The 15,023-nt window shown below is 33.0% G+C and overlaps 1 protein-coding gene across 3 annotated transcripts in view; it reads right to left on the bottom strand.

Moving 5' to 3' along the window:
* IFT74 (intraflagellar transport 74) overlaps positions 1–15,023 on the bottom strand; it is a 79,066-nt gene that overhangs the window by 60,522 nt on the left and 3,521 nt on the right. For all 3 annotated transcript variants that reach the window (XM_068552886.1, XM_068552888.1, XM_068552887.1), the window contains exons 2-8: positions 13,552–13,690; positions 10,091–10,226; positions 7,852–7,900; positions 6,253–6,351; positions 6,026–6,086; positions 4,032–4,091; positions 2,792–2,853 (exon numbers count right to left, since the gene is read on the bottom strand). In XM_068552886.1, the coding sequence (XP_068408987.1) occupies positions 2,792–2,853; positions 4,032–4,091; positions 6,026–6,086; positions 6,253–6,351; positions 7,852–7,900; positions 10,091–10,226; positions 13,552–13,671 (587 nt within the window). In that variant the 5' untranslated portion in view covers positions 13,672–13,690. The remainder of the gene's footprint in view (positions 1–2,791; positions 2,854–4,031; positions 4,092–6,025; positions 6,087–6,252; positions 6,352–7,851; positions 7,901–10,090; positions 10,227–13,551; positions 13,691–15,023) is intronic.

Genomic DNA, 15,023 nt, shown 5'->3' with positions numbered 1-15,023 from the left:
ATACGGAATTTTCTTTGTAAAAGGGAAGAGACTTTCAGTATATTTGTAATTTTTAAGATAGCACTTTAGGGACTTCCCTGGTGGTCCAGTGGTTAATACTCCGTGCTACCAATGTAGGGGGCCTGAGTTCAATCCCTGGTCAGGGAACTAGATCCCGCATGCCGCAACTAATACCCAGTGTAGCCAAAAAAAAAAAAAAGATAGCACTTTATAGTAGCATCAAATGATAGATGGGAAAAATGAGATTCCTTTGTTTTTCATCAATAGAAAATTACATTTATCTTTCAAATAGTTCATCCTTATATTTAACATCCTATTCTTCATCAAATATTTACTGTACATGCAGATGTAATATGACAGTATGTTTGATGTTACATAATTTTGGTTAATTATTATCCTTGCTCTCAAGGAAATTAATATTGATAAGTTTATGGAACAAAATGTGTGCAGTATTAGTATGTACAAATAGCTCATCTTCTGTTTGCACTGCTTTAGACAATAATTAAGGTCAAAAAGTCAATAAAGAATAATTATGTTAACTAAAGCTGTTGTCTGAATATTTGTGTCCCTCCAAAATTCATATGTTGAAATCCTAACCACGAAAGGTAATGGTATTAGCAGGTTGGGGCCTTTAGGAGGTGATTAGGTCATGAGGGTGGAATCCTCATGAATGGGATCAGTGCCCTTATAAAAGAGATCCCACAGAGCTCCCTAGCCCCTTCTACCATGTGATGATACCTTGAGAAGGCACTAGGTATGAACCAGTAAGAGGGCCTTCACCAGAATAGGACTATACTGGTGCCTTGATCTTGGACTTCCCAGCCTCCAGAACCGTGAGCAATAAATTCCTGTTGTTTATAAGTAACCAAGTCTATGGTATTTTGTTATAGCGGCCCAAATGGGCTAAGATAACTACACTACATCCATTTATTATCTTTGTAGGCATTACTGTCACTGCCACATTTACCTTATAGCCAAACTCAAAGTTACTTGGTATTTGGTCTTTAACCAGGTTATATATAAAGATGCACAGGGGGCTTCCCTGGTGGCGCAGTGGTTGAGAATCTGCCTGCCAATGCAGGGGACATGGGTTCGAGCCCTGGTCTGGGAAGATCCCACGTGCCGCGGAGCAACTAGGCCCGTGAGCCACAACTACTGAGCCTGCGCGTCTGGAGCCTGTGCTCCGCAACAAGAGAGGCCGCGATAGTGAGAGGCCTGCGCACCGCGATGAAGAGTGGCCCCCACTTGCCACAACTAGAGAAAGCCCTCGCGCAGAAACGAAGACCCAACACAGCCAAAAATAATAAATAAATAAATTAAATTAAATTAAAAAAAAAAGATATTCAACATTCTGCTTAAATTGAAGCAGCTAAATCTTTAAAAAAAAAAAAGATGCACAAATAATCTACGCCTATGATTAGATTACTAATATAACAACTAATTATCAATTAATAATTGAATAATGAAATAATATAAATAGCCCACTGAATAATAATGTGCGTTTCATTAGACTGGGGTTTCAATCTCATAATTCGAATTAGTTAAAAAGCTCAGGTTAGGGACTTCCCTGGTGGTCCAGTGGTAAAGAATCCACCTTATAATGCAGGGGGGGAGGGTTAGATCCCTGGTCGGGGAACTAAGATCCCACATGCCGCGGGGCAACTAAGCCTGCGTGCCTCAACTACTGAGCTCACGTGCCTCAACTAAAGCCCACGTGCCGCAAACGAGAGAGCCCACGCGCTCTGGAACCCGTGTGCCACAACTAGAGAGAAGCCTGTGCACCACAATGAAGAGCCTGCGTGCCGCAATGAAAGATCCTGCATGCCTCAACAAAGATCCCGCGTGCCGCAACTAAGACCCGACGCATTAAGCTGGGACGAAGTGAGAGAGCGGCATGGACTTATATACACTAACAAATGTAAAATAGATAGCTAATGGGAAGCAGCCACATAGCACAGGGAGATCAGCTCGGTGTTTTGTGACCACCTAGAGGGGTGGGATAGGGAGTGTGGGAGGGAGACGCATGAGGGAGGAGATATCAGGATATATGTATATGTATAGCTGATTCACTTTGTTATAAAGCAGAAACTAACACACCATCGTAAAGCAATTATACTCCAATAAAGATGTTAAAAAAAAAAGACCTGACGCAGCCAAAAATAAAAAATAAATAAATAATAAACAAATCTTTAAAAAAAAAAAGAGCTCAAGTTAAAATTGCAAATGGTAGAGATGAAGATGTTCTTATCCATCTTAGATTTTAAACTCCAAGACATAGAAATTTTATTTCTCTGAATGAAGATAAGATACATAAACAAGGGGGCTTCCCTGGTGGCGCAGTGGTTGAGAATCTGCCTGCCAATGCAGGGGACACGGGTTCGAGCCCTGGTCTGGGAAGATCCCACATGCCGCAGAGCAACTAGGCCCGTGAGCCACAACTACTGAGCCTGCGCGTCTGGAGCCTGTGCTCCGCAACAAGAGAGGCCACGATAGTGAGAGGCCCGCGCACCGCGATGAAGAGTGGCTCCCGCTTGCCACAACTAGAGAAAGCCCTCGCACAGAAACGAAGACCCAACATAGCCAAAAAAATAAAATACTAGATGAAAATAAAAAAAAAAAAAGATACATAAACAATACAATTTGTATTGCAAATATTCAACTTTTTTAAATAAAAAAATACATCAGGGAAAACCAATTAACAAAATTGTAAAGAAATAAATGGCTCAGAAGTTAAACTACCTTATACAAGTCACTTATAAATCTGTTTGATTTCTAAATGGACTGTACTCACGCTTGTCTTTCAGTAAATATAATATCCATACTTTGTGTTTCTCGATCATTTTGAGCTTTAAGCTGAATAAAGAGTTAACACAAAAGTTATTGATAAAAAATTACCATTAGACCAAACTATCTCTTTAAAGGTTGTTCTGATTATGAACCAATTTGAGATTATTATAATAATCATAATGGCACAGGCAAAGTTTTAAAAAATACAGTATGCTTCATTTAACAAACCACTACAAACACCAAATACAAAGAAACGGTCTTTTTCACAGGCATTGTAATCTCACACCAAAAATATTCATTGTTTACTGATCTGTCAAGTAATCTAATGTAAACTTCATTAATGTAAACAGAATTTCAAGATTTTATTAAGTGTTCAATAGTTGATTAGTAATATGTTAAATTTACACCCAATGCAAGTTGTATTCTTAAATCATTTAGGATTTTACCTGAGTACTCCTAGTTGACACTACCTGTGCATATTCAGCCTAGAATTTGGACCCATCTCAAAAAACTAAAAAAACACAAAGATTTTACCTTTTTACATTTGGCATTAAAAATACAGTTTTTAAATTGGGAATTCTCCTGTGTTCTAAAGCTAAGAATAATTTCACTACATTATCATTGCTTTTATTAATAGAATCCCAATTTAGAAAAGTCATTTTATAAATCCTATGCTTTTATAAAATAGTCTTTGATTGTATAAATTATAAACTATGCTATAAGTTGTATGTTATTTTCTTCCAAATGTTTATAATCAATTAAGCTAGCAATTATCATTTTACTGTTTTCTACCAAATAATCCAAGACCACAGAACACAAATTCTCATTTACTAATCAAAAGTAGTATTATGTCTGGCATCATATGATAACTATTCATTTTCTCCCTTTCTAATAAAACTCTGCATTGAGTACTCAGCTCCATTTGCACAAATATTAAACCAGAAGTATTGCAAACTAATTTATATACAAGGATAAGTAGACGGGACTCCCTAACTAATGCTTAGTGAGAGACCAGTTCAAACACAGCCTTGTAGAAAGACACTGAAGCATCCACTTGGGAGAGCCAACCAACAGGAAGAAATTTTAAAAGAGCAACTAAAGGAACTCAACTATAACAGTAGTATTTAGGATCAGAGTAATACCTATCTCCAAGGTACATAAGGTTTATCAAATTATTTCTAGAGAAAAATGCTTTGTTTTGGAGGCTATGTAGATCTATTGCTTATACTTATAAATTTTCTTACCATGTTGTAATCATTCATTACTTCTTCCATTTCAGTATTGGTATTAAGTTTATCTACCAACTAAAAACAAAAGTATTAAAAAAAACATATTATATTAGTCTTCATAAATTTTCTCTGTAATCCATAATATAGGTATTCAATCTTACAACTAATGAGTAGTCATTTAAGTATTAATATTTCCAAGTACTTTACATTCTAAGACAAAAACAAATATTGAGCTATGTAAGCATATACTATGAATTACGGCAATCAATAAACTACATCTTTAGGGTGGAAAAGTAGGCAGTAATGAACTACTCTTCCTGCCGATCGTACCTCAAAGAGCTTTGCCTGCTCTGAAAAGATGTCTGAGCTTATAAAGAAGGATGTTGAGAAGACAAAATCTGGGGGAAGATCTCTCACTCTCTCTCTTTTTTTTTCTTTTCAGTGGGGAGGAGTGTTAACGGATTTACAAATTTACACCAGTGTAAATGTAAAATGATTTTCTTGGTCTTCTAAAAATTAAAAAAAAAATTAAAAAAAAAACAACAGGGCAAGGCACAAACAGAACACTAGTTAGCCTACTTCAAAGAGTTAGGCAATGACAGGAATAGCAAACATATTTACCTATTTACCTTGTACCAAACCCTGTTCTGAACTTATTAGATGTATTATTTCACTTAATTTTCACAATTACTCTATGAAGTAGATATTTTGTCCACATTTTGCAGATACAGAAATTTAGCAAGTTGTAGAGCCAGAATCTGAACAGGAGGCTACTAAAAGCAAACTATTTGGATGTAATTGATTTTAAAAGACTATGCTTTCCTAATGTAATATATATTACTATGTATCACATTTTCAATTGTGGTATGAATAATAAGTGCTAATGAGCTCTAATATTTATTGAGACCTTACTATATGTTAGATACCTGGCTAACTAACTGCTTTCTCTGTATCAGAGAAAAACCTACAAACAGCATATTTTACATGTTATTAATATTTTTATATTAAGTAACTTACCTAATGCATTCTAGTACAACTAAAAATCCCTTTCATCTAATGTCTTTTTATATTTTATAAAAAACTATTTTTCTCATATTTAGAACAGAACATCATTTACAGAATATTATGGATTATAAAGTCCAACAAATGTGAGAATTACAATATACTATAATCAGAGAAATTTTGTTTATGAGTACAATGTAACAATATCAAGTAGGTATATCATAATTTACCTAACCGTTATGGTGGCATGTTTCTTATTTTGTGTAACACTATCTTTTAGTTGGAGAAGTGAGATAAAAGTTTTCAATAAGTCCAGAGACCACTGCTGCCTAAAGTACCTACAGAGTAGGAAGGAAGAAAATTTTGCCACTAGAAATTTTCATGGGGCCAAGATTACCCCAAAGATTGAGGCAGTAATCAACACTGCCAACGGGATCATTTCTTTTGGAAATCCACATTAGGAAGCATCTTCTGGAAGTCCACATTAGGAAGCAAAACTATGTTTATGTTAGATACTCTATTTTGACAGAAGGCAAACACTGTATTTTGAATGAAACATACTGATGAAGGTAATTTGTGGACTAAGTAATTAAATTTTTAAAATTTCATGATGACAACACTCCATAGAAAGACAAAAACATTTTTAAAGTAATGACATTGCTAGTACCCAATAAATTTTATCTACTTTAAAAATTATTATTTTAACATTGTTAGGGAAAAAAAGTGTGCATGTTTCTGTATTTTTAAGTATCGATAAATTCTTTTTTTTTTTTTTTTTTTTTTTTTTAAAGGCTTGAAGAATACTTATCAATCTGTTAAGCCAAATTATTTCTGGGGAGGGAAAGGAGGGAGAAAGCAAAGGGAAACTTTAATATCTACACTTTCTATGGTTTCAATCATTCTCACTACGCATGTATTCATGTATTATTTGGTATTTAAAGTAACATTTTTTAAATTGGTAAAAAACAATGAAAATATTCAAAAGAAATTCAGAAAAGAACAAATACCATGTTGTAGTCTGCTAGTTGTCCTTGAAACTCTTTGATTTCAACAGCTAAAGTCTCAGCTCTGGAAACATAAAATAAAAACATTCATAAATACATAAATAGGCAGATGAACATTATGAATATTATGTATAACTACAAATTCAGTATTAAACTCCTGATACATACTACATTAAATGTTACTCATAATAAAAACATACCTTGCATACTTTAACTGCAAAATTACTCACCTCTTTTCATATGACAAATATACTGAATTCTCTTGATTGTACATTTCTATTTCTTTCTGAAGTTTATTGATTTCTGTTGTAAGTTCACTTATTTTACTTCTAAGTGAAAAGAAATAAAAAAGTCAGTAATATTTCCAATCCAGAAAACAGTCTCTCTAGTTAAACGAAACAAACTTTTCATAAATGTGTAACAATAATATAAATGGTTTTGTGAAATTTCACTAAAAAAAGAAAAACAATTTAAGTGGCTTATTTGATTAAGGAGGTATATCCCAACTGATAAACTGATATAGGTTCTCTATTCATTAAAAAAGATGAAACAGGACTGGAATGGAAACCTGGGCAAACTGGTACAATCTAAGACAGAAGTAGATACCTAATTGTCACCCTTACAGCTCTTGCTACCCTCTAGGACAGGGCTTCTCAGGAGCAGCACTATTGACATTTTAGGTCTTTGAATAATACTTTGGTAGGGGGGTGGTATTCTGTGCACTGTAGGATGTTTAACAGCATCTCTGGTCTGGATGCCAGTGGCACACCCCCCAAACCTAATTATGACAACTAAAAATGTGTCTAAAAATTGCCAAATGTTCCTTGGGGGGCAAAATCACTACCAATTGAGAACCACTGCTCTACAGTCAACTACACAAATAGGTAAAACTATATTTTAATACAGAAGCACAAATCCTGGAGAAGAGAGGCAATAATGCATTGATGAGAAATAGCTCTATCACCTCCCCTTCTTTTGATTAAAAAGTGGCTGGATATCAAAAGATGCTATTCAACTGATGGCCTCACTATCTTTCTTACTGATGGCAGCTTTGAGGACAGATGGAGAAAACCTACCCTTCTCCTATCGCCTTCTGGAGTTTGAGAATCAAAAGGATTCAGGTAATTGAACAACAAAAGAATTAAGGACTAAGAAAGAAAACAGAGCTTTCAGGACACGATAGAAGGATGCATTAAATGGAATGCAAGTCAGAGAGAAAGAAGATATAGAGGATGAGCCAACAAGAAAACAAAGTGTAATGGAAAAATGGAGATAAGAAAGTAGGACACCTGAGCAGAGAAAAAGGTAGGTATAGAAAGAGAAAAGAGTTCTTAATTTAGAGCTGCATACTTAGAGATATATAACAAAGCTTATGAATTAATTAAAATTAGGCCACATTTATAGCAACTGACCAAATACATACTTACTTAAAACTCTGTACTAAATATATTATAAATAAGCATATATATTTTATCATTAATACATATATGTATGAATAATATATTTCAGAATAACTAGTGAAAAAAGCATAAAAGATTACTATTAAATGAAAAACAGTGAACTTGAAATATATAGTTCACATACATTCAAATACATAAAATTTAAAACCTCAGCCTAACTGTATCACCACATTTTGTGATGACATCTGTTTACAGCCAAATTAACCAAAAATGATGTTAGAATACAAAATTCTTAGGAATTAACAGACACCGAATTATCTTTTTTTTTCATCTTTATTGGAGTATAATTGCTTTACAACCTAATTATCTTAATAAGTGCCGTAGTTAAAACTTCATGATCATGCATAGAAAAAAAGTATTTTAACATACCGAAGAAGCCCAAGATAATAAGATTTGTCTAAAATTTGCCTCTGGGGACCTAAAAAACATTTTTTTAAGTATTAGTGTTCAGTTTGAAAATGCCACCAAAATAGCAAATCAAAAGCACAACCAGAATTACACTCAACAGTTCTCTAATAGTGCTCACAAATGCCCCAGTAAATCTGAAAATAAGGAAGAAGCACTGAAATAGAAAAGAGAATATCTTAGCATCATGACATAATGGAAGCTTGAATTAAGACCACAAATAGTGTTAGGACAGCGGGCTCAAAAAAACAAAAACAAAAACAGTGGACTCTACAGGTCAGGTTGGCTGAATGGAAACTGGGTCTAAGGGGGTCTAGAACAGGGCTAACCAAAAGAACTTTCTGCAACAATGGAAATATTCTATAGCAGCACTGTCCAATAAAGTAGCTGCATGGGAATACTGACCACTTGAAATATGGCTGGTGCTACTGGGAAATGAATTTTTATTTTACCTAATTTTAATTAATTTAAATTTAAATAGCCACATATAGCTATTGGCTATCATAAAGGACAGTGCAGATTTAGACTACAAATTTCTCAATGTAGGCAAGATATTATGATTTTACATAATTTTTTCAGAGACTTTTTAGAAAGAAACATAATCTTACATTTCAGTAGGACTAAAAAAGTATTCCTAGGTTAAATGTCCCAAACCTTGAGAGAGGTGAAGTGCCCTGCAAGGCATGAGAGAAATGACTAGGGAGTACTGACTGAGGTCTATGCTGAGAAGAGGGAGAGAATGTCTCGCTAGAATGGGAAATGAGAAACTGGAACAGGTAAGAACAAAAGTCACAGCAGATAGTGGTGCATGATGGTAACAATTAGAACTCTTTCGCACAAGGCTTTGAAGTAGAAAATGACTATCTTAAATGATACTGGTTCTGTTTTAAAGGAGAAATTAATACAGTAATAAAATTTGATGAATTCTCTATAGAATTGCAGTATGTTTCTACCCTTGTTTTTAAATAAGTAATATTAAACATAAACACTGCTATGAGACATTTTTAAAGACTAAACAACTACAAAATTTTGACACATTTTCCTTCACAGTATTGATAATTATTAAGCAAGCATTTCTAAATAATCAAAAATTTTTTTTTTTCATCTTTTGGCCACGCCACACAGCTTGTAGGATCTTATTCCCCAACCAGGGATTGAGCCCACACCCCATGCATCGGAAGCATGGAGTCTTAACCACTGGACTACTAGGGAAGTCCAGTAATCAATTGGTTTTTAATATTTAGTGAGCTAAGGGTATTATAATACAAGTAAGAAAATTTAAGTCTCCTGAAAGGCATGATATACTGTATTACAGAAGGTAGTATGATATCTTATAATTAACTTTGTACCAGTAGAGTATCTTCATCCCTGATAAGTCATTTGCACAAATACAGAAAATAAAAAACTCATTATAAAACAGTTCACCATGCTTTGAATTATATATATATTATAGACCAACTTTCTGAATCATAACATATAGTGTTATTATTATGCCTTTCTAAACATAGAGAGGCATAATGAGAGATGTAGTATAAATCCATGTGCTAGCCTCACTTCCTTACTTAAGCATTATAATGGAATATTAATTATTACCAAAAGTAACACTTCTTGACTCACTTCTCATACATACACAAATGCCTTACCAGTGTCATTTTGGTATAGAAACCAAAAAAAAAAAAAAAAAAAGTATTTCAGAATATTTCTATATAGTACTAGAAATCTAATTTTTATTCCTGAGCTTTTCTTTTCTTCAAATTATTTCAAATTTCTTCAAGTTATAGCAAAGTTTACCAACAAGAACCTACTGTATAGCACAAGAAACTACTCAATATTTTGTAATAACCTATAAGGGAAAAGAATCTGAAAAGGAGTATATATATACATATATATGTATATATAACTGAATCACTGTGCTGTACACCTGAAATTAACATGATATTGTAAATCAACTATACTTCAATTTAGGAAACGTTATAGCAAACTTCTATGTTCAGAAAAATGAAGATTAAAATAGCCAATATATGTATATAACTCCCTAGTTCACAATGAATTTTCACATTCATTCTTTTATTTAACCCTTACAATTTTGTGAATCAAGGAATAAGAATTGAGTAAAATAGCCTCTTTCAGTCTATAATTCTGATTTAGTAATATGATACTGTAATACTTGTACAAAATATACTCATCTTCTTAAAATAGATACCTTTCATCCCAGTTTTCATTCCACTCAAACCTTGTTGTGTCACAGGACGATCAGCAACTTTGATTTGAGAGGACAGAACTCCTACTGTCCCTATGGGACCACCACGAGAGCCCAGTCTTGCTGTTCCAGGTGGCATCTAAATGACAAACAAGATTCAGTTTTAATAAACAAGAAAAAGACTGTGCCTCTAATATTAAGACTGCAAAGAGAATATTAAAAAAAACTAAGATTATATATAATTTGTAAAATTTTCCTTACATTTTTAAATGTCTGAAATATTAGATAAAATTAACATCTAAAATTCTATGATAATTAAATAATACATTTCTTTAAAATTTAAAATTCTATGTGTAGATGTATTTATAGTACTCCCAAACTGGAAAGGAGCAAAATGTCCACCTATTTGTTCTTATTTAACCATAGGAAATGGTTATAATTCCATTTTTGTAAAATAAAGTCTGGAGGATTACATTTAAAAATAGTAACAAAGTTTATCCCTATATAATAGTTAATTTTATTTTATGTTTTATATAATTTCATATTTTCAACATTATTACAGTAAGTATATATTACCACTAAAATCAGAAAAAAATAAAGAAATTTTCATCTTGAGAAAAAAAGATATAATTACATCACAAGATAGCCATATAAGTATTAAAGAGTTTCCATCATTCAGCAAGCATTCATATTATTACTCTACATGATTCTCTACTTCAGGTCTGCAGAATCTAGTGTAATATTATACACCCTGAGGAAAGGTCAAAAGACTCCCTTCTTGTCAGTTCATATAGTATGTACAGGCATGGGAAGGTATAAAGGACAGCCTGAAACTGTTCCAAGATACCCTTCTTTTGTTTATCTTCCTTTCCCTCTTTTCTTTTTTCTCACTCTCTGCCAAAGAATAAAGCAGTAGATTTAAATATGTAGTAGAAATTTTAGATAGAGGTTAGATACAACCATTCTGGTTGATTTTGATTGTTTTTAATTCTTTTAGCTGGTAGCCTCAAATTCTATCAGCTAACATAGTTCTCAAGTGACTCTGAGAAGTACTTGGTAATTAATTTGAGTATGGGGGCCAGGAACAGTAACACATTCCAAAGAATACACTGTATACAGGAATACTGTCAACTACAAATTCAAAAGAAATGAGTTCAGGATTATCCTGAGTGATCTTTGGGAAAGAATGCTAAATCTCTCCTTGGATAAACCTTCTGAATAATTTCCTCTTTGGCTCTATGCAAGCATAATTATGACAGCTACTCAAATAACTATATCACTTTAAAAAAAATTTACCAGATGAAAGTATAGAGAAGAAAGCATAAATTAAAACTGCACACATTAAAAAGAATGTAGTAGATATTCATGTATTCACACAGAAATATATTTATAATACATTATTGAAAGAAAAGGACAAGATAAATAAGAATGTATACATATAGCACTGTCCTCATTTTGGAAAATACTAAAACCATACAATTATATATGGATGTGTGTTAGTGTTTGTAAATGGATAGAAAAAGGTCTAGAAGGATACACATCACACCTTAGACAATGGTTATACCTGGGGTAGAAGGAGGGAACTCTGACACTTTTCCTTTGCATGTTTTACAACAAGCAATACTATTTTAGTAATTGCAAAAATTAGTTAAAGAACCTGGCAAACAGTAGGTGGCCAATATATTTCAGATTCCTTTTATAAATATTTAATAAGCATAAATTCTTACTATTAGAATAATAGAAAAAGATACCCTAGCTCAGTACCATATATATGAAGACTTTAGAAAAATCATTTCAGTATAAGTTGATGATGATGTTGATAATATTACCTAAAACTCTAGAAAAATCTTAAAACTTTAAGAAAACCTAACTTTAACAAAATTATTCCCTCCAAAAATTGCTGCTCTTCTTATGAATTAAACACGGGACCCAACATTATCTCTAGTTTGCAATTAGTCTACCGCCCGAGCTTGAGTACCTCACATGCACCTTATGAGACAGGCAAAACCATCTCTTGTGAGCATCAGAGAAATAACTATGAATATTTTGGAGTATTCATTTCTTTCTATGTAAATATAAATATATATATATCTTTATGTTAAACTGATACCACAGTGCTTTTTTCACTTAATACTGTACTATAAAGATATATTATTTCCAGAAATATTTTTTGAAAATAATTTTTAAAGGCTACTTAATAGCCGATTATAGGGATAGACATATAATTTATTTAAGATTAACCTGTTGTAAGGCCATTTAGGCTGTTTTCAAATTTTCACTATTATAATTATAATGAAAATGTAATAAATATCCTTACAGGATATTATTCTGCTTAGAATTATCAGCTTATAAAGTTTACCAATTCTTTCTAACGTGGTGTGTTTCTCTTACTGATTCACTGATTTATGACACTCTCTATCTTACGTTAAGCTCTTAACATTGACTAGAGTTTGTTTCTAGGCTGCTGTAGCAACCAGAACACTGTTTTACTTATTACTTATATTTTTATATTAGAGTATTGTACTTTTTCTTATTTTTGCCTTTGTACCGTTCTAGGTGAATGTTAGAATAGTTTTACAATGATATTCCTTCCCCTACCCCAAGAGAAATCTCAAGGAATTTTGATTGGACATAGGATTTATAGCTTTAATACAGAAAGAGCTTTTACAAATGAGTAAACTTTCTTTTTTCATTTTAAGAGTCTGAACTCTATGTATGACATATATGTTGCAAATACTTTTTTTTTTTAACCAGTTTGTCATTTTTCTTTTAACTTTTATGATGTTTTCAATTTTTGTAAATTCAAATATATAAATATAAAAATACTTTCCTTTTCAGTACTTGATGTTTCCTTTTATTTTTACAAAGGCCTAGCCTATGCCAAGTTTATACAAAATACTTACCTATATTTTCCTCTAATACATTTATGGTTTCATTTTTTAAATATAAAATTTCTAAAATATCTAGAATTCTGTGTGAGGGAGGGATTTGGTTTTTTAAAACAAATGGTTTACCAGTTATTTGAGTGCACTACTGAATACTCCATGTTTTTCCAACTAATTTGAAATGCACTACTGAATGCATGCACTACTGAATACTCCATGTTTTTCCAACTAATTTGAAATGCCACCTTAATCATTAATTAAATTCTTACATGCTTGATTCCATTTCTGGTCTTTTCCATTTCACTTGGTTTTGGCACCAGTACACTATACCACTTAAATTATTGTAACTTTAAAATAAATTTGAATATCAGCATGAGCAGGCCTCTTTCTCTTAACAGTGTCTTTCAAACATTCTCCCACATTTATACTTCTAGATGTTTTCCAAAAAACATACTTATATAATAGTATGTTTTCTTTATAGAATAAAGAAAAACAAAGAAGAATCTCTTATTATAGACAAGCTTTCCAAATTCTACCAGGATATACGCATAATAATTCAATAATTTGTTTTAAACTTACTCCAGTTGCCACTCGAATATTTCCTGATGGGGGTCGTATTCCAGAAGGAGGCCTTCCTGTCAATCCAATCCCACCTCGAGAAACAGGGCGAGCTGCTGAAGGTTTGTGATTACTGGCCATTGCTTGCTCACTTTAACCACTGTTTGGAAACAAGGAATAGGTCTCCTTTGGTATCTTCTGTAGCAAGATAGTAGTGACCTGCATACCCTTCCTTCAAACATTTAATCCATGATGACTTTTCTTGCCAATTGCCATTCCAGGTATCACTACGTACAAGGTTGAGCTCGCTTTAATTCTGTTCAGATTTGACAATAATGTTCGATTTAGAACCATGAAATCATTTATTACAACATGCCCTCCTCATTTCCCTGTTATCTTATCAAAATGCAAGCCCCTCTAGATAGCTTTCTCTCTTGGACTCTCATCCCATACTCTAGTAAGCTTTCTCTCTCCCGGCAAAACCAGTATCCTTCTTCTCTGCCGATATTTTCTCTGTGATTTCTGGTCTATAATAAACTCCTTTATATTCTCAATCCTATTATAAATAGTTCCTTTTACACTTTGCCTTAACAGGTTCCCGTCTTCTCCTGAAAATGCTTTTGGTAGTGAAGGCTGTTTTAGCTTCCTGTCCCACAATTCCAAAGCAAAGGAGTACACCGCACTCTCCTTGCTCCACAATGTCACTGTCAAAACATTATTCTTCCAAGTTTTTAAAAAAATAAACAGGATTCTCTTCCCTTGAGGACCAAATAATGCAACTATATTGCCTTGGATCTTTCTTGGTTGCTTCTATCTAGGGACCTCCTAATCTCTCCCCCATGTTTACTAAAATCTTTTGTTCACAGTCCTCTATTCCAGTACCACCAACATCCTGGATGACTTCCACATGGATACTGGATTCAATATGTAACATTCTAGCTTCACAGTTCCCTGACCTAAATTTCAGAATCATTTCAACTCTATTTTAGTCATTCATAGCCATGGCCAGAGCTGGAGCTTGTCATCATCTGGAATTGCTTCATCTCAAATATCTTAATTGAAATACTTTATTCTCTGGCCTTAATTTCCTCTCCTTCTACCTTTTTTTCTCACCTTTATTCTCACTACACCTCCCCTTAAACTGTTTCCTTTATTCACTCATTCTCTCCCAGTTTACCAGCCCCCTCCTTTACTCATCAGAATATATTATTATTTAAAGTTTTGGCTAATAATTTAAAATAGCATTCTAAAATTATGGGTCACAACCTATTAGTAGCTTATGAAAACAATTTAGCAGGTTATGACCAATATGGTTTAAATATGAAATAAAATAGAAAATACAAGAGAGTTCACTGCACATAGGAAGAGTACTGTTTCATTAAATTTTTTTTCATTTATATTTATATAAATTTACACACATGTGTATACTGGTCTATAATGTAAAATATATGTCCTATTATAGGTCATGTTCAAAAGAGTTTTAAAGATACTGA

Source organism: Eschrichtius robustus, chromosome 10 (assembly GCF_028021215.1).
Source record: "Eschrichtius robustus isolate mEscRob2 chromosome 10, mEscRob2.pri, whole genome shotgun sequence".
NCBI classification, from domain to species: Eukaryota; Metazoa; Chordata; class Mammalia; order Artiodactyla; family Eschrichtiidae; genus Eschrichtius; species Eschrichtius robustus.
Note: the sequence above shows the minus strand (reverse complement) of the source record. Positions and strands in the feature narration are given on the sequence as shown.